Consider the following 22,582-nt stretch of genomic DNA (forward strand, 5'->3'; position numbering starts at 1 on the left):
TTTTGCTTTGAGACAGATTCTCTAGGAACCTTCTGGGGTGGGCTCTTAGGTGGCGGTGAAGGAAAAATCCAGTCCTCAACCTAATTTATGGGTATTATCAGGATTCCCCCCATATAGAAAGAAATAGAAAGAATGGAAACAAATTGAAATGAAAATCCATGGGATTCATGGACAGTCTGGTGAATCAGGGAGCAGGGAGACTGCCAGGACAGCAGATTATAATTCTCCCACCCTCCTGCTTGGGCGGCCATGATCTCACATAGGAACTGCCCAGGATGGTTAGAGGTAGTGAAAGTCTGCTCGAACTTTTACCTAGGTGCAGTCTCTCAAGTCCTGACCACAGTCCAGGTCTTGGAGCTAGGCAGTCTGTTCTCATATAAAAGAATTCCAGGTGAACACATATAGTGAAGCTGAGTACTTTTATTTAGGAAATTTAAAAGAGTGAAGGAGAAAAGAAAAGGCATTCAAGAGAGTATATGGGCTTCCCCAGAGAGAGAAAGGGTCCCATGAAGTAAAAGCAAGGAATTGGCCACCCCATGTGGGGGTGCAGTGGACCTGAAAATTGGAAATACATGCAGTTCACTTGAACAAAGTTGGGTTTTTAATAGGGTTTCTCCCAACTGCCCTTGCTTGGGGTTTTATATATAGATGATAGGGGTTAGGGCTTTGTCAGGCAAAAAATAATGAAACTTTGGTGGTCTTTTCAGTCCTATAGGGCCTTTGTTCCTGCTGAACTGTCACCCCTTTTTAGGCCTTCTCTATTTAGTTCTATGTCAAGTCATTCACTCTCATTAAGCTTCGGTTTGGTGAGTTATCTCCAGTCAGTCCAGCCTTCGTGCCCTTTGGGCTGCCCAAGGGGCTCATGACAAAGTAGCCTCTTTTTAGATCTTTTCTTATTTTTATTCCTCGAACTTCCAGCCTGCCTCTATGTAGACTGTCTCTTTCTCTGTCTCTGTATCCTCTCTCTGGTCTTTGTACCTGCCCACTGTCTCTCTCCCTTTCCCCCATCCCTACCCCTTTTGGACATTATGGTTTGCAATATAAGGTTATCATGTGTATTCAGGAATACACATGAATACACATGTATTCAGGAATGCACAAGGAATACACAAGATAACCTTTACCTCCTTTTTTACACAGTTCTTGTGATCAAATCCAACTATCATTGTCATAGTGGTCTCGTCTCTACTCCCCTCAACCCTTCCACACCCTGCCACTAGAGGCAAATTTCCAACCATGGACCAGTCCTCCTGGACTACAATAGTTTGTATTCACAACTATTAAAAAATAAAAAAAAATAGATATAGAAATCCATAGACAATATGCAATCACATTGAAAAGTACTACTTAGGTCAAGAAATAAAAAATTCTTCCAATCTTTCTAACAGCTACTTTGTATGCTTCCTGCCTTCTTCGAAAAGTACGATTATTCGAACAATGAATATGTGCTTTCTTGTTTCTTTGTATTTTTGTCATCCTAATGTATACCTGCAAGTAAAAGAGTCTTAATTTTGCTCCACATTTAACAATTTTTTTTTTACTTTTTTATTGAGTCGCTGCGAGATAGACCCTTAAAAATCTGTTCATGATTAGATTTCAGTCATACAGTATTCGAACACCCATCCCTCCACCAGTATTCCAACACCCATCCCAGCAACAGTGGCCCCAGTTTCCCTTATATCACTCACCACCTCCTGCCTCTGTGGCAGGTACTTCTCTCTCTCTCTCTGTCTCTCTCTATCTCTGTGTCTCTGTCTCTGTCTCTGTCTCTATCTCTCTTCCCCTTTCTCCTTTTGGACATTGTAGTTTGTGGTATTGAAACTGAAAGGTTATCAAGAATATCCCTTACCTACTTTTAAAGTCCTCAGATCTTGTCCAGCATGATCATTCCCTTGCTCCACAGTTTCTTTTCCCTTTGCTCCACATTTTGATGTTTTTTTCCCCCTCTTTTCAGACTCAGTTTCATTGCCTTATGTTACTTTTTTGTCTGTTTGTTGAAAAATCTGGGTAGCTTGTACTATAGGTTTTCTAGTTTGTATTTTATTGAGTAAATGTGTATGATGCATTTCCATATATTATTGTATTCCTCTACGTTTTCTGCAAATGACCTGATGAATACAGAGTCTCTTGCAAGTTTCAGGTTTGACCATATTGGCAAAATTGTAGTTAGGACTTTTTATCAAAAGACACATAATTATGTCAATTTGCCTCATTTTTTTTTAGTGTGATGTTTTCGAATACTGTTGCTTATTGCCTAGATTTAAAAATGTACCAGATACATTTGCTGAGAGCGATAGCACAGCGGGTAGGGCGTCCGCTTTACAAGCGGCCAACATGGCCGACCCGAGTTCGATTCCTCCGCCCCTCTCGGAGAGCCCGGCAAGCTACCGAGAGTATTCGATATGCCAGACACAGTAACAACAAAGTCTCCAATGGAGACGTTACTGGGCCCGCTCGAGCAAATCGACGATCAACGGGAGGGCCTTTACCTTACCTTTGTGGGCTGGAGCGATAGCACAGTGGGTAGGGCGTTCGCCTTACAAGCGGCCAACATGGCCAACCCGAGTTCGATTCCTCCGCCCCTCTCGGAGAGCCCGGCAAGCTACCGAGAGTATTCGATATGCCAGACACAGTAACAACAAAGTCTCCAATGGAGATGTTACTGGGCCCGCTCGAGCAAAATCGACGATCAACGGGAGGGCCTTTACCTTTTTTTTCGGAGAGCCCGGCAAGCTACCAAGAGTATTCGATATGCCAGACACAGTAACAACAAAGTCTCCAATGGAGACGTTACTGGGCCCGCTCGAGCAAAATCGACGATCAACGGGAGGGCCTTTAACTTTACCTTTTACCAGATATTGCAAATAGGTGATATCTCATTATTTGCTTATCACTTATTAACTAGAACTTTTTAACAGATGTTTTCCTCTTGTATGGAACTCCAGCTCAGATAGGAAATGTTTATATAGTTTATGGTTTATTTGTTTGTTTTTGACCACACCTGACAGTGCTCAAGGATTACTCATGGTGGTGCTCAGGAAACAACATAGGATGCTAAGGATCAAACCCAAGGCAGGCACATGTAATACAAGTGCCCTCACTCTGGACGAGTTGCCCAGCCCCAAAGTATATATTCTAGATACTTCCAAGGTAAACATATTGGTTCCTTGTCCATCCTTTGAAGTTGACCAGTTAACTTTTGCATCTAGTCATTATTAACTTCTGAACTTAAACATATTTGATGGATTTTAACCCACTGAAATTTTATCTTTTATTAAGTTGAAATTGTTTCATCTCTGGCCAGACAAGACCTCCTGAATTGTTTCCCCCTGGCCTTTGCAGTCTCTGATAGCTCCTTGCTCTTTGGTCTCACAAGATGTTTCCGGCTTTAAGCTTAGGTGTACATTTCCAGCTTCAAAGTATCAGAAATCAACCATTCCTTCCAGAAGTTCTAACTTGCTTTAGTGGAACTATTATACTTAAAGATATACACTGCTGCTGAATTGATTGATGCTCTTAGGTCTTTTCATTGAACAGAATTAGACAAGTGTCTCTGTATGCATGTGTTCAGTTTAATATACCATGTAGTCATATTTATCTTTCTTCTTCAGATCCAGGATTCTAAGTTTAGAGTATTTGTTTTCCACCCTTGACCTCCTTTCCATTATATCCTCTTTATTTCACACCAAAATTTTTAGTTAGCAGGGACATAGGCGATGAAGAATAAACAGCCGTAATTAAGCTCTTTGCTCTATTTTACCTTTAAAAGTTGTGTTAGAATTACATATTCACATTAGGACTATAATAAAAATTACTTCATACAATTAAATATTTTTTGTAGTCTACTCCCATCCACTTTACATATTTTTATGGTGTACTATCTTTCAAAGCACACAGCCATTTTATAATGCATTCTATCATTTAAGCAGTCATGGTTCTATAGCTAAATATATATTTAAAGTTTACTGCCCATTCTTATGCTGATGTTTTTTTGTTGTACTAAAGCTCATTTTTTTTTTAAGAGGCAGTACTGTTTTCCGAGTTCTTACTTACTGATCAATATTTATCTTTGCTTTATATACTTGAAAGTCAGTGTAACTTAAAACTATAATTTTTTCACTCACATACTCATTACTTGAATATTGAAAATGCAGTTCTTCATTTTTTTCTGGTTTTGTTTTGTATTGAAAACTAATAGTCATCTAATTTACAATTCTATGTAAGTCACTTGTTCTGTTTGTCTAAATGAATAAAGATTCCTTCCCCGCAATTTTTCTTTAGAATCTACTTGTCTTGGATGATAGTGTAATTCAGTATTTTTAGGTACTGAACCATACCATCAATATGCCCATCGTAGTGTAGTATATGCATACATATGCATATATATCATACATATACACACATTTATGTGTATTCAGAATGCTTTCGTGGGTTATAAATTTTAGTCTCTGCTCTGTTTTCTTTAATTTTCTTCCTCAGGGAACTTTGATATTGAATTTGTTACTTTCTATACGTCATTTTCTCTAACATACTTTTTATGTTTTTCAAAAGTATTTTTATTGCTATTTCTAAGTTTTTCTTTATTTTCTGTTTTAATTTCCCCTAACAAATGTTGGTTATATTTATTTCATCTTCTTTTATTTCTCATGACTCATTTTTATTTTTAGCTCTTTACATTTTATGACCTCATTTTATAGGTCTTGATTTTTCTAATGTGTGTTCTTCTTTTATTTCATGTTATCAAACTCAAGTTCATTTGTTTACCATTTGAATGTCAACTGCTTGAGGGCAAGCATTGTTGTGGAAACATTTTTATTCAATTTGAGAAGATAGTGGACTTTTGTTTTGTTTTGGTTTGGTTTTGGGCCAAACCTGGCTGTGCTAAGGACCTGCTCTATGCTCAGGAATCATTCTTGGCAAGCTCAGGGGACCATCTGGGGTGTCAGGGATCAAACTTGGGTTGACTTTATGCAAAGTAAGTGTCCTTTCCACCATACTATCGTGTCAACCCAGTTGTAGGGTTCTTATCCCTCTGTAATTCTGTTTTAGTCTCGATTTGGTCTTAGCAAATTACTGGGACTTACCAGGAAAGTAATTTAAGTGAAAGTGTATAGTCATGGGTCACAGGAAGAAGGCAATTCTGTTTGATTAAGGCTAGATTGGCATTAGTAGCTAACAAATCTTGGGGAAGATTGATCCTTGCAAAACTTTGAGATAATATGGAAAAACAATGTCTGTCTCAATGCTCAAGATTTTTTTTTCTTGAGAGTGTGGTTGAGCTTTACCCTGTGTATCCATAACTGCATATGTTTATCATTAAACACAGGATACATGGAATGTATCTAAAATTAAGATACATCTAATGAGGGGATATGCAATGTATGCATATTAAAAAGCAAGATGGAATCTCTAATGCTTGTTTACTAATGTTTTTTTAATGAGTGTATTTTATTTGAAATTTAGTAGTTTTTTAATCTCTTTATGTGCATTTGAAAGAATACAGTGGTTTGAATGGTAAGATAGCCTGACTGTTCAGTTTTAAGTTTTTGTTGGTTTGGGGGCCACATCCATCAATGCTCATGGCTTGTTTCTGGCTGGACACTCAAGAATTACTCCTGGCAGTGCTTGGAGGACCATATGGGTACCAGAGAATGAATAAATGAACTATAGTCGGCCACATGCATGACAAAACCCTCATCTCTGTGCTAACTTCCTACCTCTGCTCTTTTTAAAAAACACCTATTGTAACTAGCAAGTTCAAGTTTAATGATATTCTTCCAGTAGGTCTCTCTATGGGCTTCTGTCCAGGAAGAGCCCATGGTAGGTCAGTTTTAGGTCTTCACTATATTGTTCCCTTTAGAACTTGCTATCTTATGATTGTAGGCAAATTTCTTAACTTTATAGTAGGAATTTATCATTTAAAAAACTATCATAAGATTTGCCCTTGTATGTGGGAGATAATTCAACAGGCTGAAGCACAAACTTTGCATGCAGCAGATCTAAATTCCATCCTGATACCAGCATGTTCCCTTAGATTAGCTGGGAGCAATGCCCAATCACAAAGCCTGGCATAGCTCCTGAACACCTCTGGGCATGGCCCACCAGAAACAAAAAAAAATGGGCAAACAAATAAAATGAATAACTCTCATCACTTACTGTTTTTTGGGGATAAGACTTAGCTGAGGATCTGGCACACTGTATGTAGCAACAAAATATGAAGTCACGGGGTCCGGAGTGATATTATAGCATGTAGGGCATTAGTCTAGCATGTATCTAATCTGGATTTGATCTCTAGCATCCCATATGGTCCCCTGAGCAATGGCAGCAGTAATTCCTGAGTGCAGAGCCAGGAGTAACCCCTGAGCATTGCCTTGTGTGATCCAAAAACCAAAATAAATAAATAAATAAAAGTCACAAAAAAACATTAAAAGAAACACAAATAACCCTGATTATTCTTACATAGGAGCTTAATACTCATTGTCAATGAGTAACTAATTAATATTAGCTTTGTATAAATTTTATCATATTTAATGTGGTAAAATATAAAACAATTCAGAATTAAAGTCATATATACCCATATAGATACTTTATGCTAATTAGTACAAAATGTAACTGAGACTTAACTTTCTCTTTCATCTAAGCACTAACAAATGAATATCTATATGTAATGTATATCACCTTATTTGAAAACCATATATATTTTTTTCATATTCTTGTGTTTATTTTTATTTGGGCCCCCCAATTTATCCTGACAGCTATGTACAAAGTGGCATTAAATCGCTTCTGCAGGTATATTATCATTTAATCTTCCTGCAGCTGTTGTGCTTCCCAATTGAACAATGAGGGATGGTGTATAATCATTCATTGTGAGAAATTTGGATCTGTTTATTCTTACTTACCTTAAAGAATAATTATAAGTACTGTTTCTGAAGAATAGCAACATGTCGTCATAGCACTTGGGCAGAAATGTTTTTGAAATTTTCCAATGTTCCAGTATTTACATCAAGTTCAAACAATATGCTAAAAAAAGCAGGAAACTGCTAAATGTAATATTTTGTGGGTCAAAAATTACCTAAAATTTATCTGAATTTTATTTCTCACTTCTTACCTTAATTTTTTTCTTTTAATCAAACATATGAGAGTTCTTGAATAAAAATTAAAACCATCTGACTATAGACATTAGGGTTAATGAAGGGTAAGACCACACCTCTGAGGAGTGAAGGTCTAATCATGTAATGTGTATGTGTACAACTTTCAAGGTAGCAAATAATGCAGTTTATTCACAACTATCCACCAGTCATCTATGTTTGCTTTCCTTTGATGTTTCCCCTTGGCGTACCCAATATGCAAAATACGAGTAAAAATGATGGGTCTCATTCTCATAACCCTGAAAGAGCCTTGAATGTGGCACTTTTAAAAAATTCTCAGGGCTAGGACAAAGGAGACGTTACTGGTGCCTGCTTGAGGCAATCGATGAACAACAGGATGGTCGTGATTGTGATCATGATCGATGTGATAAACACTGGGAAAATGAAGAAGAGGGATGAACCATTTTTTATATGGATAATGAGAACGGGGTATAGAGTAGAAAAACTCTTTATTCTGGAAAGTAAAACAATCTATATTGTCGAATGAGTAATAGATTCATAAGTACACAGTTCTTTAACGTCTTAATTTTGTCTTTTGTTTTCATTTTTATTATAGCTCCGGAAAGCGGTGATGGATCATATATCTGATTCTTTCTTGGAAACCAATGTCCCCTTGCTGGTCCTCATTGAAGCTGCAAAGAGTGGGAATGAGAAAGAAGTGAAGGAATATGCGCAGGTTTTTCGTGAACATGCCAATAAGCTTGTGGAGGTAAGTCAGAAGAGGCCAGAGAATTCAAATTTATAAGCAGCCTTTATGCCTTCAGGAATTTCAATAGAAAACTCTCACATGGTTTTGCAAGAGAAGCAGACATTCTAGAAACTTCTTTATGGCTACTCCAGTCCTTGCAAAATAAAAATGTTTTCAGTAATTTATCCCTCGCTATCCCAGAACTCCAAACATTATTTGAAATCAGGCTGCTAATTTTACTGAACAGTAGGAAGAAGCTCAAAAAGAAGTAAATGGGGGCACTCCCGAGTGCTAAATAGTTGTATTGATTTGAGGCAGTGGCATTAACTCTGACAAATAGAAGGATAATACTCTTCTTTTTTTGGCTTCCTCATCATCCTCTCTACCCCACCCACTAAACCTAGATGAAATGAACGTTTTATGAGCTTGTGAAAAAAAATTCCACTTTCCCCTCAATGAGATGCTTGGCTTCCTAGTGAAAGATCTCTGTAGTGTTTAAAAAGCAAGTTCAAGGCCATAATTATAGTTTTTTGTGTTAGAGAAACTTGTATGCACTGCTTTATTAAATGTAAAACTGTGCAGTGTAAATTAAAAAAAAATATTGTGTGTGATGTGGAGGTGGACGGAAACTAAAAATGGTAAACAGAAAAATATATGTACTGGAGGAACAGAATTCAGGGGTGTTAAGGTTTGTGGCAAACTTAGCCTGTGCTTATTGCAGTACGGTTTCCAGCATTTCAAAACATTTTCAAAATGGAAAAAACAAAACTCTGAAGTGATTCCAACTGCAGAAGATATGTAGTACTGTAACACTGTAAGCAAGCATTGTCTTCCTGTTGTTCATCAGTTTGTTCGAGCGGGTACCAGTAAGGTCTCCATTGATAGACTTGTTGTTACTGTTTTTGGCATATTGAATACATCACGGTTAGCTTGCTCGGCTTTGCCGTACGGGCAGAATACTCTCGGTACCCAGCCAGGCTCTCCAAGAGGGGAGGTGGAATCGAACCTGGTCGGCTGCGTGCAAGGCAAACGCCCTACCTGCTGTGCTATCACTCCAGCCACCATCACTATTATCAGCCAAAAGCAAATCAAAACAGCAATGAGATATCATCTTACACCAGTGAGACTGGAATAGATCAAAAGGATTGAAAACAGTAAGAGTTAATGAGACTGAGGAAAGAAGGAAGCAATGAAGACAAAAGCATAGGCCACAAGGATCAAGTCCTTGAAAGACAACCCCCCAGTATCCTGAAGTAACACTTCTTAGACTGAAAATAGTTTGCCTTGTCCCTACCTGTGAGGTAAGAACTCCAACAACTACTCACATTCTGTCCACATGTTCTGAGAGATCACCTGGTCAGAATCTTTCAAAACTGGCCATGGAAACTGGGGATGTTCCTATGTTGTTGGGAAGAGTTTTTTTTTTTTTGCTCTTTTTTGTATTTAGATATATTTTGATTTTTAAGAGTATTTATACCTTTTATTTATTTTTAATTTTTATTAGTGAAACACCATGAGGTACAGTTGTAGACTTACAAATTTTTGTGCTTGGGTTTCAATTATACAATGATCGAGTGCCCATCCCTCCACCAGTGCCCATTTTCCACCACCATTGATCCCATATCCCTCCCACCCGCCATCTCCCCAACCCACCCTGCCTCTGTGGCAGGGCATTCCCTTTTGTTCTCTCTCTCCTTTTGGTTGTTGTGGTTTGCAAAATAGGCATTGAGTGACAATCATATTCGGTCTATAGTCTACTTTTAGCATGCATCTCCCATCCTGGGAGGATCCTCCCAACACCCTTTATTTAGTGCTCCCTTCTCAATCTGAGCTGCCTTTTCCCCAAGCATGTGCGGCCTCCAAGCCATGGAGTGAACCTCCTGGTACTCATCTTGGCTATTCTTCGGTGTTAATCTCCTATTTTGTTACTTTATGTTCCCCAGATGAATGCAATCTTTCTATGTCTGTCCCTCTCTTTCTGATTTATTTCGCTTAGCGTGATACTTTCCATGTAGTACCACTTGTATGTAAATTTTATGACTTCATCTTTTTTAACAGCTACATAGTACTCCATTGTGTAGATCTACCAAGGTTTCTTTAATCAGTCATCTGTTCTCAGGCACTCAGGTTTTTTTTTTCCAGATTCTGGCTATTGTAAACAGTGCTGCAATGAACAAACAAGTGCAGATGTCACTTCAACTATATTTTTTTGCCTCTCTGGGATATATTCCCAGGAGTGGTATTGCTAGGTCAAATGGGAGTTCAATTTCTAATTTTTTGAGAATCGTTCATACTGTTTTCCAAAAGGGCTGAACCAGTCCACATTCCCACCAGCAGTGAAGGAGGGTCCCTTTCTCGCCACATCCGTGCCAACACCGGTTGCTTTTGTTCTTGTGGATGTGGGCCAGTCTCTGTGATGTGAGATGATATCTCATTGTTGTTTTGTTCTCCCTGATGATTAATGATGTAGAGCATTTTCTCATGTGACATTTTGCCATTTGTATTTCTTCTTTGAGAAAGTTTCTGTTCATTTTGTCACCCCATTTTTTGATGCGGTTGGATGTTTTCTTCTTGTGGAGTTCAACCAAAACTTTTTATATCTTGATATCAACCCCTTTCGGATGTGTATTGGGTGAATATCCTTTCCCATTTTGTAGACTGTCTTTGTATTTTGGTAATTGTTTCTTTTGAGGTGCAGAAGTTCTTCGTTTAAGATAGTCCCATTTGTCTATCTCTGTTTTCAGTTGCTTGGCCAGTGGCATGACATCTTTGAAGATACCGTTAGCTTCAATGTCATGGAGGGTTTTGCCAACTTTGTTTTCAATGTACCTTATGGATTCCAGTCTCATGTTGAGGTCTCTAATCCATTTTCATTTTACTTTGGTGCATGGTGTTAAGCAGAGATCTGAGCCTATTTTTTTGTTTCCATGGAGCCGTCCAGTTTTGCAAGCACAATTTGTTAGAGGCTTTCCTTGCTCCACTACACATTTCTTGCTCCCTTGTCAAAGATTAGATGACCATATGTTTGGGGGGAGATGTCTGTATATTTATCCCTGTTCCATTGGTCTGCAGCATTGCTTTGTTCCAGTACCATGCTGTTTTAATTATTACTGCTTTGTATTAGACTTTGAAGTTTGGGAGGTTGATTCGTCCCACTTTCTTTTTTCCAAGAATTGCTTTAGCTATTTGTGGGGGCTTATTGTTCCATATGAATTTCAGAAGTGTTTGCTACATTTCTTTGAAGAATGGCATGGGTACCATTATAGGATCACATTGAATTTGTACAATGCTTTAGGAAGTATTGCCTTTTTGGCAATGCTAATTCTCCCAATCTATGAGCAGGGGATATCTTTCCATTTTCTCACGTCCTCTTTTATTTCCTGAAGAAGCGTTTTGTAGTTTTCTTTCTATGTGTCCTTTACTTCCTTAGTTAAGCTGATTTTAGGTACTTGATTTTCTGGGGCACAATTGTGAATGGAATTGTTTTTTTCATGTCATTTTCTTCTCTCTCACTATTTGTGTATAGGAAAGCCATAGACTTTTGGGTATTAATTTTATAGCCTGCAACTTTACTATATAAGTCTATTGTTTCTAGGAGTTTCTTGGTAGAGGTTTTAGGGTTTTCTAAGTATTGTATCATATTATCTGCAAATAGTGAGAGCTTGATTTCTTCCTTTCCTACCTGAATGGAGACTTTGTTGTTACTGTGTCTGGCATATCGAATACTCTCGGTAGCTTGCCGGGCTCTCCGAGAGGGGCGGAGGAATCGAACTTGGGTCAGCCATGTTGGCCGCTTGCAAGGCAAACGCCTTACCCTCTGTGTCTTTTAATTGATATGTTTAGCCCATTGACATTGGGAGAGATTATTATTATGGGTTTTTGTCCCATTTTTTCTGTTGAAATTTGGTTATTTGAGGGTCCTGTCTTGTCTTAAAGTAGCTCATTTAGTTGCTCTTGTAATGATGTTTTTGAGTTTATGACTTTCATGAGCTGTTTTTTGTCTGTGAAACTGTGTGTTGTTCCTTCTGTTCTCAAGGAGAGTCTCTCTAGGTAAAGTATTTTGGTGAGGCATTTATTTCATTGAGTTTTTTCACTATATCCCACCACTGTTTTTGGGCCACTGTTTTCGGGCCATCAGACAAATCAGCTGTGAATCTTAAGGATGCTTATTTATAGACAATTTCTTTCTTTGATCTTGCTGCTTTCAGAATTTTGTCTCTAAGGTTTTGGTCATTTGATCAGGGTATGTCTTGGGGTAATTTTATTCAGTTTTGTTCCAGCCGGTACCCTTTGGGCCTCCTGAATGTGGTCACATGTTTCCTTCAGCTCTGGGAATGTCGTAGCAATGATGTCTTTGATGGTTTCTTCTTCATCAGGATTTTCTTCCTGTCCCTCTGGGACTCCAATAATTCTTATGTTACTCCTCTTGGCTTCATCATTATCTTCTCTTGCCATTTGTTCCCGAATTGTGAGTCTCTTTTCCATTTTCTGCTATTTTCTGGAGAGTCTCTGGATTCATCTTCGAGCTCACTGATTCTGTCCTCCGTAGCTATTACTCTGCTGCTGAGGCCTTCTACTGAGTTTTTCAATTCGCCTACCAGGGATTTCAGGTCTGACATTTCCATTTGTAATTTTATTTGCATTTTCCTGATTTCTACCTTCAAATCCTCTTGTCTTTTATTGGCATTGATTTCCATTGTTTCTTTTAGCTCCCTAAGCATCCTCAGTAGCTCCCTTCTAAATTCTTTGTCAGAGAGGTTGTCTAGCACTTCATTACTGTTGGTGTCTTCTGAGCTAGCTAGTAGACTTATTGTCTACTTCAATAAGTAAGGTTGGTGGACTTCTGTGTTGCTTTACCATTGTGACCTGTGTGGTTTAAACCTTCACGCTTACTGTTACTATTCTGCTTAAGATGCCGAATAAATTGAGATGGGCTTAATGAATTATTGGTTAATATGTTTCTGGTGGTTAGGCTGTTCTAGTGAAAGTTTCATCTAAGAGGGTAACTTATGGTTCCTATGGGATAAGTAGGGGGAGAATAACTCATGGCCGCATTAGTGGCCATGGCTCTGGGAATGGGGCCTTGCCCCCCCTGGGGGGGTACCTGGATGAGTGAGCAGGGGGTGGCTGAACAGCTCTGCTTTGGGTTCCCACAGCATGCCTCAATTCCCATCCCCCGCAGACCAAGGATGAAAACCGGCCGTTCTCAGGGGATCTAGTTATATGTGCAGCCCCAGGAAGGGGCCCTGCTGCTGGGCGGGTACCTGGATGAATGAGTCATACATTTTATTTTTATAAAGTAGTTCACAATCATTCATTACAGATAATATTCAAATACTCACCCCACCAGTGAGCATATTCCCACCACAATACAAGGGAAGTATGTGAAGCTTGTTGTATTTCATTTTGAAGCCCATATATACAAGAATACAAGCAAGTATGTTAAAACCAAATACACATGTGCTCTTTTAGGTACATCAATGGGCTAGAGTATAAGAGGTCGCACACTGCATCACTCCTTCTGGAGCTTTATTTTATAGTCTCTGGCCATTAATGAGATTGCATGTTACTGGGGGGAGAGAGGGGCCAGTTTGCGGGTGTGACTGCCAAACTACTGGAAAACTGGGGAGCTGGGTGGAGGAGGCCCAGTCCCAATCTGAGCAGCCTTGGAGATCTCGGCCCTGGCTCCAGCATACCTGGGTTCCTCTGTCAGTTCCTTCATGGGTGAGGCTCGTCTGAGTGTATGGATAGTGGCCTTGAGCATGGCTGCAGCTGGGTTCTAGAGGTTTTTGTCTGCTGGGGCTATGCTTAGGGTGGAGAGGGAAACACAACCTACCCCCCTCCAAGGTGCCATTGTGAAGACAACGTGGTCCTCAGAATCTTTGGAGATTCTGAGGAAGAGATTTTGTTTGTCTATTTTAAAAGTAAAGATGGAGGGTAAAAGAGAAGAAAAAAAGAAGATTAAAAACAGTGCTGAATGAAGAGCTGGAGAGATAATATAGGGAGTAAGCTGCTTTCCTGGCATATGGTTCAATCAATCCCTTCCACTGAATGGTCCCCTGAGCACTGCTCAGAGATATCATTGAACACAGAAGCAGGAGTAAACCCTGAGTACTGCTGTGTGTGCCGTGCCCCTCCTCTCCAAAACAGTGCTGAAAGGATGCTATAAAATTTCAAACATTAATAAGAAATACAGTGATAGTCTGTACATACCATCTGTATATCAATAACATTTTATATAATTGTGTCATTTCTGTAATTATGACATTTAGAATATTTCAGAATTGCTGGGAAATATTAAAGCAATATCATTGATATTATGGACACTATGATTAATGAAAAGTAGGGAAGTATTGTGAGTTTCATTTGTAGGATAAACAACTACTTTGAATCCTTTTTTAATTCTTAGTGTCTTTATAGACATGAGTTTCATTGATTCAAGAAAATTGTCACTATTCTTATGTATTTTCTAGGCACACAATGTCTTTTGGTCTTGTTTTGTATTGTTGTGTTGGTGGTGTTTAAAATTGAATCCAGAGCCTCACACAATACAAAAGGCAGCTAGCTGCTACACCATTGAGCTAATTCCCTGCCCCCATACACAGAGTTGTATGGGAATCACAGCAGCTTTCCCAATGCTGTGATTTTATTTATATACAATAAATATCTTGTATATGTCCTTGCATCATTACTAGGACCTTTAGTAAAATATTATTCAAATTTTGTCACTTCTTCCTAAATATGTAAGACATTTGTAACATTTTACAACATTTATATTGTTTATTCTAGATTTTTACAGATATTTTTATTAGATTAATTCAGTGTTATAAATGTGCTAAGAACTTTTCAAATTCATATTCATGGAATTATATGCAATGCGCTTTCTGCACAGTTTGAAACAAATGATTTTTTAAAAAATTCCCCTTAGAGAATTGCTGATATTAAAATTCCATTTTCTTTCAAAAAATTAAAAAAGAGGAAAGAATAGGAAGTTGTTCCTTCTTTGTATCTCTTTGATGTGACTACATTAGACTTTCCTTATTTATTTTTAATGATTTGGAGGAATTCAGCAATTAAGCTATTTGAGTCTAGGTATTATTTAAAAGAAGGTGTGAAAATTCAATTTTTATAACTAAACATAAGGTTATGGTTATTTTTGCTTTGTTTTGTTTTGTGGGTCTCGAGGGTCACCCCTGGCTCTGCACTCAGGAATCACTCTTGGCCAGCTCAGGGGACTGACCATATGGGATGCTGAAGATCAAACTTGAGTTGTAGCATGCAAGACTAGCTCTCTACCAATTGTATTACTGCTCCAGCCCCAAGATTATTATTTTTTTAGTTAGCCTTAGTAACTTATATTCTGAATTTATTGTTTTAATTTTTTAACCATTTATTTTATCATTATTTTTTTTGTCATGTTAAGGACTAACTCCCTGTTTCATGATTGTAAGGTGGGCCCTTTCCTGCTCAACCACATCCCAATCCCAATTTATTGATTTGGCTCTTTGGCAAATCAGCAGTGCTCAGGCCTTACTCCTGGCTCTGTGCTCAGGGTTCATATCTGGTGAAACTTGGGAAATAATATCGAACTAGGAACTTTTGCATTCAAGGCAAGTGCCACTGTACTAGCACTTCAGCCCTAAGCCCTTATTTTGTTTTAATTTTTTGCACAAAATTGGCACATATTCTTAATATGTCATGATCGACTTTAGAATTCTCATTTCTTCCGTTGGTAATAGGTGTCATCTTTCTTTTATATTGATTAATTTGCAAGAGACTTACTAATATTATTCAATAACTTTCCTTCCTGCTTTGTTTTCTTGAAAACAAAAAAGTAGAAAGCATTTGTATTGTTTTTCTTGATTTCATTTTTCCCTTTATAATTCTTTTTGCTATTTTCTTCCACTATAACTTTTTGAAATGAATAATCACATTATTGATTTTTTAGCCTTTATTATTTTAGTAAAATATGCATTTAAGGCTATAAATTTCTCTCTCAGTTATGCTCACATCTTGTTATTTTCTACTGACCTAATTTTCAGCTCACTCATCCTGTCTCCATCTGTGTCCAATATGTTTGAAACTGATCTATTGGGTTTATTTTTTTTAAAGAATTTAAAATTCATTTAATAAATGATGCCAGTTCTTTAGTAAAATTTATTAGCAGTGCCTATCTCTTTAAGCACATAATAATATGGCTTTTTTCAACATCCAAGTGAAAATTGCAGTATTGAAGTCAATTTTGCTTCAGTTTTGCGGTTACCACACAGAGGGTAATCCCTACTCCCACACATACAAAACTGCCTTGGATCTTGAGACTGTTGATAGATCAACACCAAGGGTTATGAACAGATATTGCTTATATAAGGGGTTTTCTGGGGAGAACTAGGCAGGCTCCAAGTCTGCCACAGTGACTTCCGCAAAGAGAAGTAGTTTTGTTTTTTACTTAGGGAAGGGTATGGAGTCTGTGGTGAGGCTTAGTATTTGAAGTGCTGGAATTTATTTACTGACACCAAGGCAGGTGGGCTTTCCTACTAGCTCATCAGGTAGTGGGAGAAGAGGGCGAAGGGGAGGAGTAAGGCTTCAAACCTGTTGGCAATCAACATTTAGATTAGAGGGAGGCTCTTTAATTGGATTCTTCAGTGATGTTTCATTGATGACAGGATTACACATGTTTCATATATTGCAGTTTGAACTGTGTAATGCAAGTTACAATGGGACTCTAGGAGGCTTTTGAAAATAGAGACAGACTTTTGTTTTGCTTTCTATCTTGTTATTTGACCTTTATGCTGATTATTTGATATGCCTGGTCACTTTTGATTGAATGACATGCTTGTATGGAAAGAGACAGAAGGTCTGTGACTTAGTCTGTTTGGCTTACTGTAAGAAAATATCAAAGACTGGATGGTTTGTGAGCACTAAAGATGTTTTTCTTGTGGTTTACGAGATTGGGGGGATGTCAAGGAGATGCTAGATGCTAAGTTAGACATGTTTTGATGAAATCTCTCCTTCTGGATCAGGGTCAACCTGTTCTCACTGAGGTCTCTCAGAGTGTAAGGGGCATAGTGACCATTCTTCTCACCAAACAACTTTATGAGACTGACCTTGACACAGTGCATTCCTATTTCAGAATCTCAGGTGGAGCTTTATGTTGCTATTAATGTAAATACCATAAGAATTATATGACAGATAATTTTCAGTGACAAATACGTTGATATCTAGAGGAGTATTCATCAATGCTTTTAGTACTTCACCATTTCTTGGTTACTGAGTTTTGCTGTGATATATTCAGTTTTCCATCTCTTTTATGCTCTGTGAAGATTCCTTTAGAAGGTGAATTTCATTTACAAGTGTGATCCATTAATCTCCCAAGGTCTTACTTCTAGTATACCATTACATTTGGCATGTCAGTATATGAATTGAAGGTGGAGGTGGGGTTCACCTTGGACACCAAAGTTCAGACCACTTCATTCTGGGTACTGTTTTCTCCCACCAAAGAAGAGTTATGTGACCCCTAAAGGGTTGCTGGGAGGCACCCTTTAGTTCTCCATCCAAGAATCAGTGACCTTAGACTAGTTGCAGACTTTCTACTATATAAGCTACCTTTCTTTTACTCCAGACCTCTAGAGTTGTTTCCCTGGGTGCAACACGGGATCAGATGTATTACCCACTGTGCCATCCCATTTGTGAAGTGTTTGCTCCCATTTTTGTTTCATCAGCATCCTGAAATATCCTAAAACTTTGCTTTGCTTTTGGGATGCTTTCAATTTCCTTCTGGATCATTATCATATGCAACTTCACGGGTAAAGAAAGACCTTTGGAGACAACTTCTGATAAAGTGTTGTCTTTGCACCTCCTTTCCCTATAGAACCTATAGTCAGTCTTTGTTTTCTCATCTGTGCTGGGAGACTGCATTAAACTCCGAAGAGTCGCCTTCCTCTCTGCAGCTCACTTTCAAGTTTAAGTATTAGAAGTATCTGGGAGGAGAAGTGAAAAGTAGAATTTGGGCTCCTCTCATTGGATCTTCCTTTTGGACGTAGTCTAAATTTTTACTTCTTCTGCAGCTGTACTTTGCTTTCAAGCAAATTATTCTGCATTTCTAGTTCTCAATGAGAGCATGAGTCTCTTATTATACTTCTTTAATGCTGGGAATGTAAAACCCTGATCTAATTTAGATAAGTTTGTGGACCTTTTAGTTATTGTTTGCTTGGAGTTCTTTTTCACTGGATGGAAATGTTAAACTTTGTACCTCAAAGAAATATATAAGCTAATCATAACAGTTTTGATGATGTGGAATTAATAACCACAATGACCTCTTTCTTCTTTTGCTTTAAACCATTCCTCTCATCAAACAACTTTACAGAAACTGTTATGGACACTGCATTCCTATTTCAGAATCTAAGGTAGAGCTTTAAGTTGTTATTAATTTAAATACCATAAGAATTCTATGACAGATTTTTTTTGGTGAAGAATGCTTTAATATTTAGAGTAAACATCGGGACTTTTGGTACTTCACCATTTCTTGGTTACTGAGTTTTGCTGTGATATATTCAGTGTTCCATCTATTTTTGATATGTGTGTCAATTTTCTGCAGTTCAACACTTTCTATTCATAGAGATTGATACGGTGAATAACAGATGTAGCACATATTGTGGTCTATAGAATGTCTCAAGAGGGTTAAGCTTTATGGTTTCTGAACTATTAGGAAAACACTAATATGAAAAATAATCTGCCCCCTGTTTTGGGGGGATAACCCCTCAGCAGTGCTCACATCTTGTTCCTGGCTTTCCATCACTCCTAGTGGTGCTCAGGGGACCATATGGGATGCTGAAAATCAAAGCTAGGTCAGCTGCATGCAGTGCATGTGTCTTATCCACTATACTCTCTGGTCCAACAATTATCTAAACAAGTAAAATCATAATTTTCCACTTTAGAGTGTTTCAATAATGAGAATAAACTTCCATTGCGGTTTATAATTATGAGAATTTAGCTGGTCTACTATGATTTTTGTGTTTGTGATCTTTAGTAATATTTCTCAAACTTTGCCCTATTATGGCCCCCTTCTGACCTTGTTTCTTTCCTATCAACCTCAATCATATTGATTGATCCTCCAGACTCTGTGTCATGGCCTCCCATTTGTTATTTTCACCTGTTATATCCTAGAGTCCACAAGGGGACATATGTCCCCAGTTGAAAACAGTATAATATCAACTTCTACATAGGAATCATCACAAGTATAAGTGTACTTGAAAATATTAGTATTTTTCCTAATCTCTGGAGGAAATTAAATCATCTTTGAGAGTTAGGGCTTTGGGTGAGACAGGTTTTGAGATCTGTTGAGGATACCTGTTGAGCATTATTTCCAAACCTTTTGAAGAAATGGCATGTAAACTATTCAACACTGTATAAATGTAGTAGAGTTGGGCAGAGTGGCTATATTTGGGTGGGAAAAATAAATTATACTTGAGTGGCTATGTTTCAGGGGCAGAATAAACACTGTAACAAAGAAAATATACAGTAATCTGTAAAATGGGAAAAAATTAAAAACTGCAATACAATTTTTATATCTCATTTTCCAAGAGCATCAAAGAAATAGTTAAGAGGACGAAGAACTCCGGCTCTGGGCACATCTTTTCAACTCCACCATTCACTCTGCACTAACATAAGCCTCAGAGACCTGGGCCCTATGAAAACAATGAGAATGCTATTCGGGTCACCCAAAGAGGAATCAGATTTTTTCCAGTGCAGATGTCACTAAACCCTTTAAACATCAAACATTTACTTCTTATTTCCCCAGTCACTGTAACCACCATTTACTTTCTGTCTTTATGAATTTAACAACTCTTAGAACTTCACGGAACTGGAACCACACCATATTTGTCCTTCTAGACTTACTGCATTTTTCTCCCATGACTTTGCTGCTCAGTCAGTTACCTGGTCTTTTTTTTTATTTCTTCTCTGAACCACAAATGTTAGTTCCAGTTACATACTCTGGGAAATAGCAGTGACCTCTCTAGGTCTATCTCATCTCTCTGGTCCTGTTATTCTGTTCCTCCTGAATGCAGAAGCTTAACTGAACTTCTAAAAATTCAAATGAAATCAGATAATTTTCTTGCCTGATTTCTTTTCTTTGCAAGTTAAAGGGCAACATGTTAAGGAAGACTATTAAGCTTGCCAACATCTTCCCCTTAAATCTTCAGGACCAACTTCCTGTTCTCTCTCTCCATATAAGGCATCAGCCACACAGGACATCTTCCATTTGTAAAATGTGTTTTACATCCTCTGCCTCATTACCTCTATGATTATTTCTATAACCCCTTCCTCATTCTAACCTTTTTTCTAATTGGCAGCTCAGACATCATATTCCTAAATGGAATCAATTTCCTATGATGTTCACTATCATACACCCCTATTTACTCTATTCACACATGTATAGTTCTACAACTATATGATATTTGTTCTGTTGTGCACAAAATAATTATTCAGCATACAAATATTTCCTAAAGAATAACTGAAATAATAAATGAATTTAGGGATATTGAAAAATTTTTGACTCCTGAGGTATGGTATGTTTGGTATCAGATAGAGATGATGGTGCCAAGGATATCAGTAAGGAAGCATTTGCTTATGAACTTCCAATTTGTATTAAGGAGAACTTCCAAACATGGTATAAGCTAACGTGAACTCCCAGTTCTACTTTCTTTGGGCCTCAAAAGTTCTTGATATATTTAATTAACTATTATGACACTCCTGAGGCAGTGGACCTAACTTTTCTGTCATTTCTTCCATGCCCTCTGTCTCATAAGCTTGTATTTGCTCTTCTACTTGCTTATAGAGGAAATGAGAAAGAGCTGGTCTTATATGACAAAGTACAGTTGCATAATTGAGGCTATAACAGTGATAAATTAGACAAAAGTATCTGAGTTCTCTGCTTCATCCTCTTGATTTAGTTACTCCTGATAGCAATACCCCATGACAATGAAGAAGCTGTATCTTTGAGAAAAATGCTAGGTTTGAAAATAAGGCCAAGTCCTAATATTCAGAATCATGAAACTGATAATCAGCAGAGTACCAGAGTGCCTTTGCTTCATCCCCTAGTAAATTACTTCTTTCAATTAATCCTTCCACTGCCACAGATTCATTTAGCAACAAATATTTACTGAGTGGCTACTATGTTCTGACAAGTGCTGGCAATATAACTGTGAACAAAACATAAATATTCTGCTCTGGTGCAGCCTACATTCCAATGAGGAAGATAGAGAAAATGAGATGCTTGTATAATAAGTAAGGTGGGTAACTGGAGATAATTCAAAGAAATAGAGTGCATGCTTGGCATGTGGAGATCCCAGGTGCAATCTTTCGATCCCTGGTCCATATTTTGCCCTGAATACTGTCAGGAAATGACTTGGGGGCTGGGCATAGCTCCCAATCTCTGATACATGAATCCTGTAATAAAAAATAGTAATAGCTAGTAATCTAGGACTATGTGCTGTAGACAAAAATAACTCAGAGGAGGGAATGTAAGAATGATGAAGGAGGTATGTATGCTTAGAAAAGACTGCTCTCCAAAAATGAGGATTGACTAGAGAGCAGGAGGAAGTGAAAGAGTTTTTCAGATTGTGGGGAGAGAAAGGGCAAAGACCCTAAGGCAGCAGTGTGCTTACAAATTGGATGAAGAACAAAGAGCTCCATTTGGCTGCAGCTGAGAAAAAGAGGAAGGTTTTCAAAGATTGAGGGCAGGTGGCAAAGATTTTATTTTTTATTCATATATTTGAATCTACTGGTATTGGTTTATAACCTCAGGAGTTCCATAGGTGAAAACTGAAATTGGTCCCTGTAATGAAGGGCAAAAAAACTGACGGAAAAGGAAGTTGTGTCCAGATTTGTAGGTGGCTGTTTTAATGGAAAGGGATCATATATTGGATTCTTGAGTTGGGAAACCAAAAAAATGAGATCTCAGCACTCACCTAAAAAACTAATACTAATTTCATTTTTTAATATTGTTGTTGAGGGCCACCCAATGCTCAGGGATTACTTCTCTCTCTCTGCTCAGGGATCACTTATGGTTGTACTCAAGGAATCATATATAATGTTATGGATAGAACCAGGAGCAGTCACATGCAAGGCAAATGCCTCAACACCTGTACTATCTTTCTAGACCCAAGAATAGTAATGATTCATGTTAAAAGAATTTATATTATTCTATTATCACATCAATACATTTTGCTGTCAGAACATATCCTTGGATCAGCTCTTAGGAATGGGACAGTGGGCATGATATTCTTTCCAACAAGGGGAAGTAGGAATGGGAGCTGGGATGTGGGTACAGACACCTGGTTTGCTCAGATCTACTTGGAAGTTAGACTGCAGTTACTTCCTCTTGGTGATCTCCTCCAACAATCAGCAAACTTGGAACAAAGGCGTGACATGATCAGATATGGTGTTTGAGTCATTTCGGTACTAAAGGGAAAATATTCTGTAGCATCACAAAAGTAAAAGGAAGAACAGATAAAAGAATGTACCTAGAGTCCACTGAGTATTTAGGGCTAGGATAGAAAAGAAGCAATGGAAAGAAGAAGTGGATAAATAATTTTTTAACATGGTTGAGCCAATACATTTGGTTTTGGGATATGAGACAGAAGAGTCTAGAATGCCTCTAAGATTTGGCATGTTGCAGTAGTGAAATCACTTGAAACTCCTATAAATCTATACTCTCACTCTCAGACTGTTCAGACTGGTCCTGGCT

General features: G+C 38.0%; 1 protein-coding gene across 4 annotated transcripts in view; it reads left to right on the plus strand.

Moving 5' to 3' along the window:
• The window catches only part of CTNNA2 (catenin alpha 2), a 1,325,246-nt gene that overhangs the window by 1,050,103 nt on the left and 252,561 nt on the right, over positions 1-22,582 (plus strand). For all 4 annotated transcript variants that reach the window (XM_056119733.1, XM_056119735.1, XM_056119745.1 and 1 more), the window contains exon 9: positions 7,705-7,857. In XM_056119733.1, the coding sequence (XP_055975708.1) occupies positions 7,705-7,857 (153 nt within the window). The remainder of the gene's footprint in view (positions 1-7,704; positions 7,858-22,582) is intronic.

Source organism: Sorex fumeus, unplaced genomic scaffold (assembly GCF_029834395.1).
Source record: "Sorex fumeus unplaced genomic scaffold, SorFum_2.1 ptg000003l, whole genome shotgun sequence".
NCBI lineage: Eukaryota > Metazoa > Chordata > Mammalia > Eulipotyphla > Soricidae > Sorex > Sorex fumeus.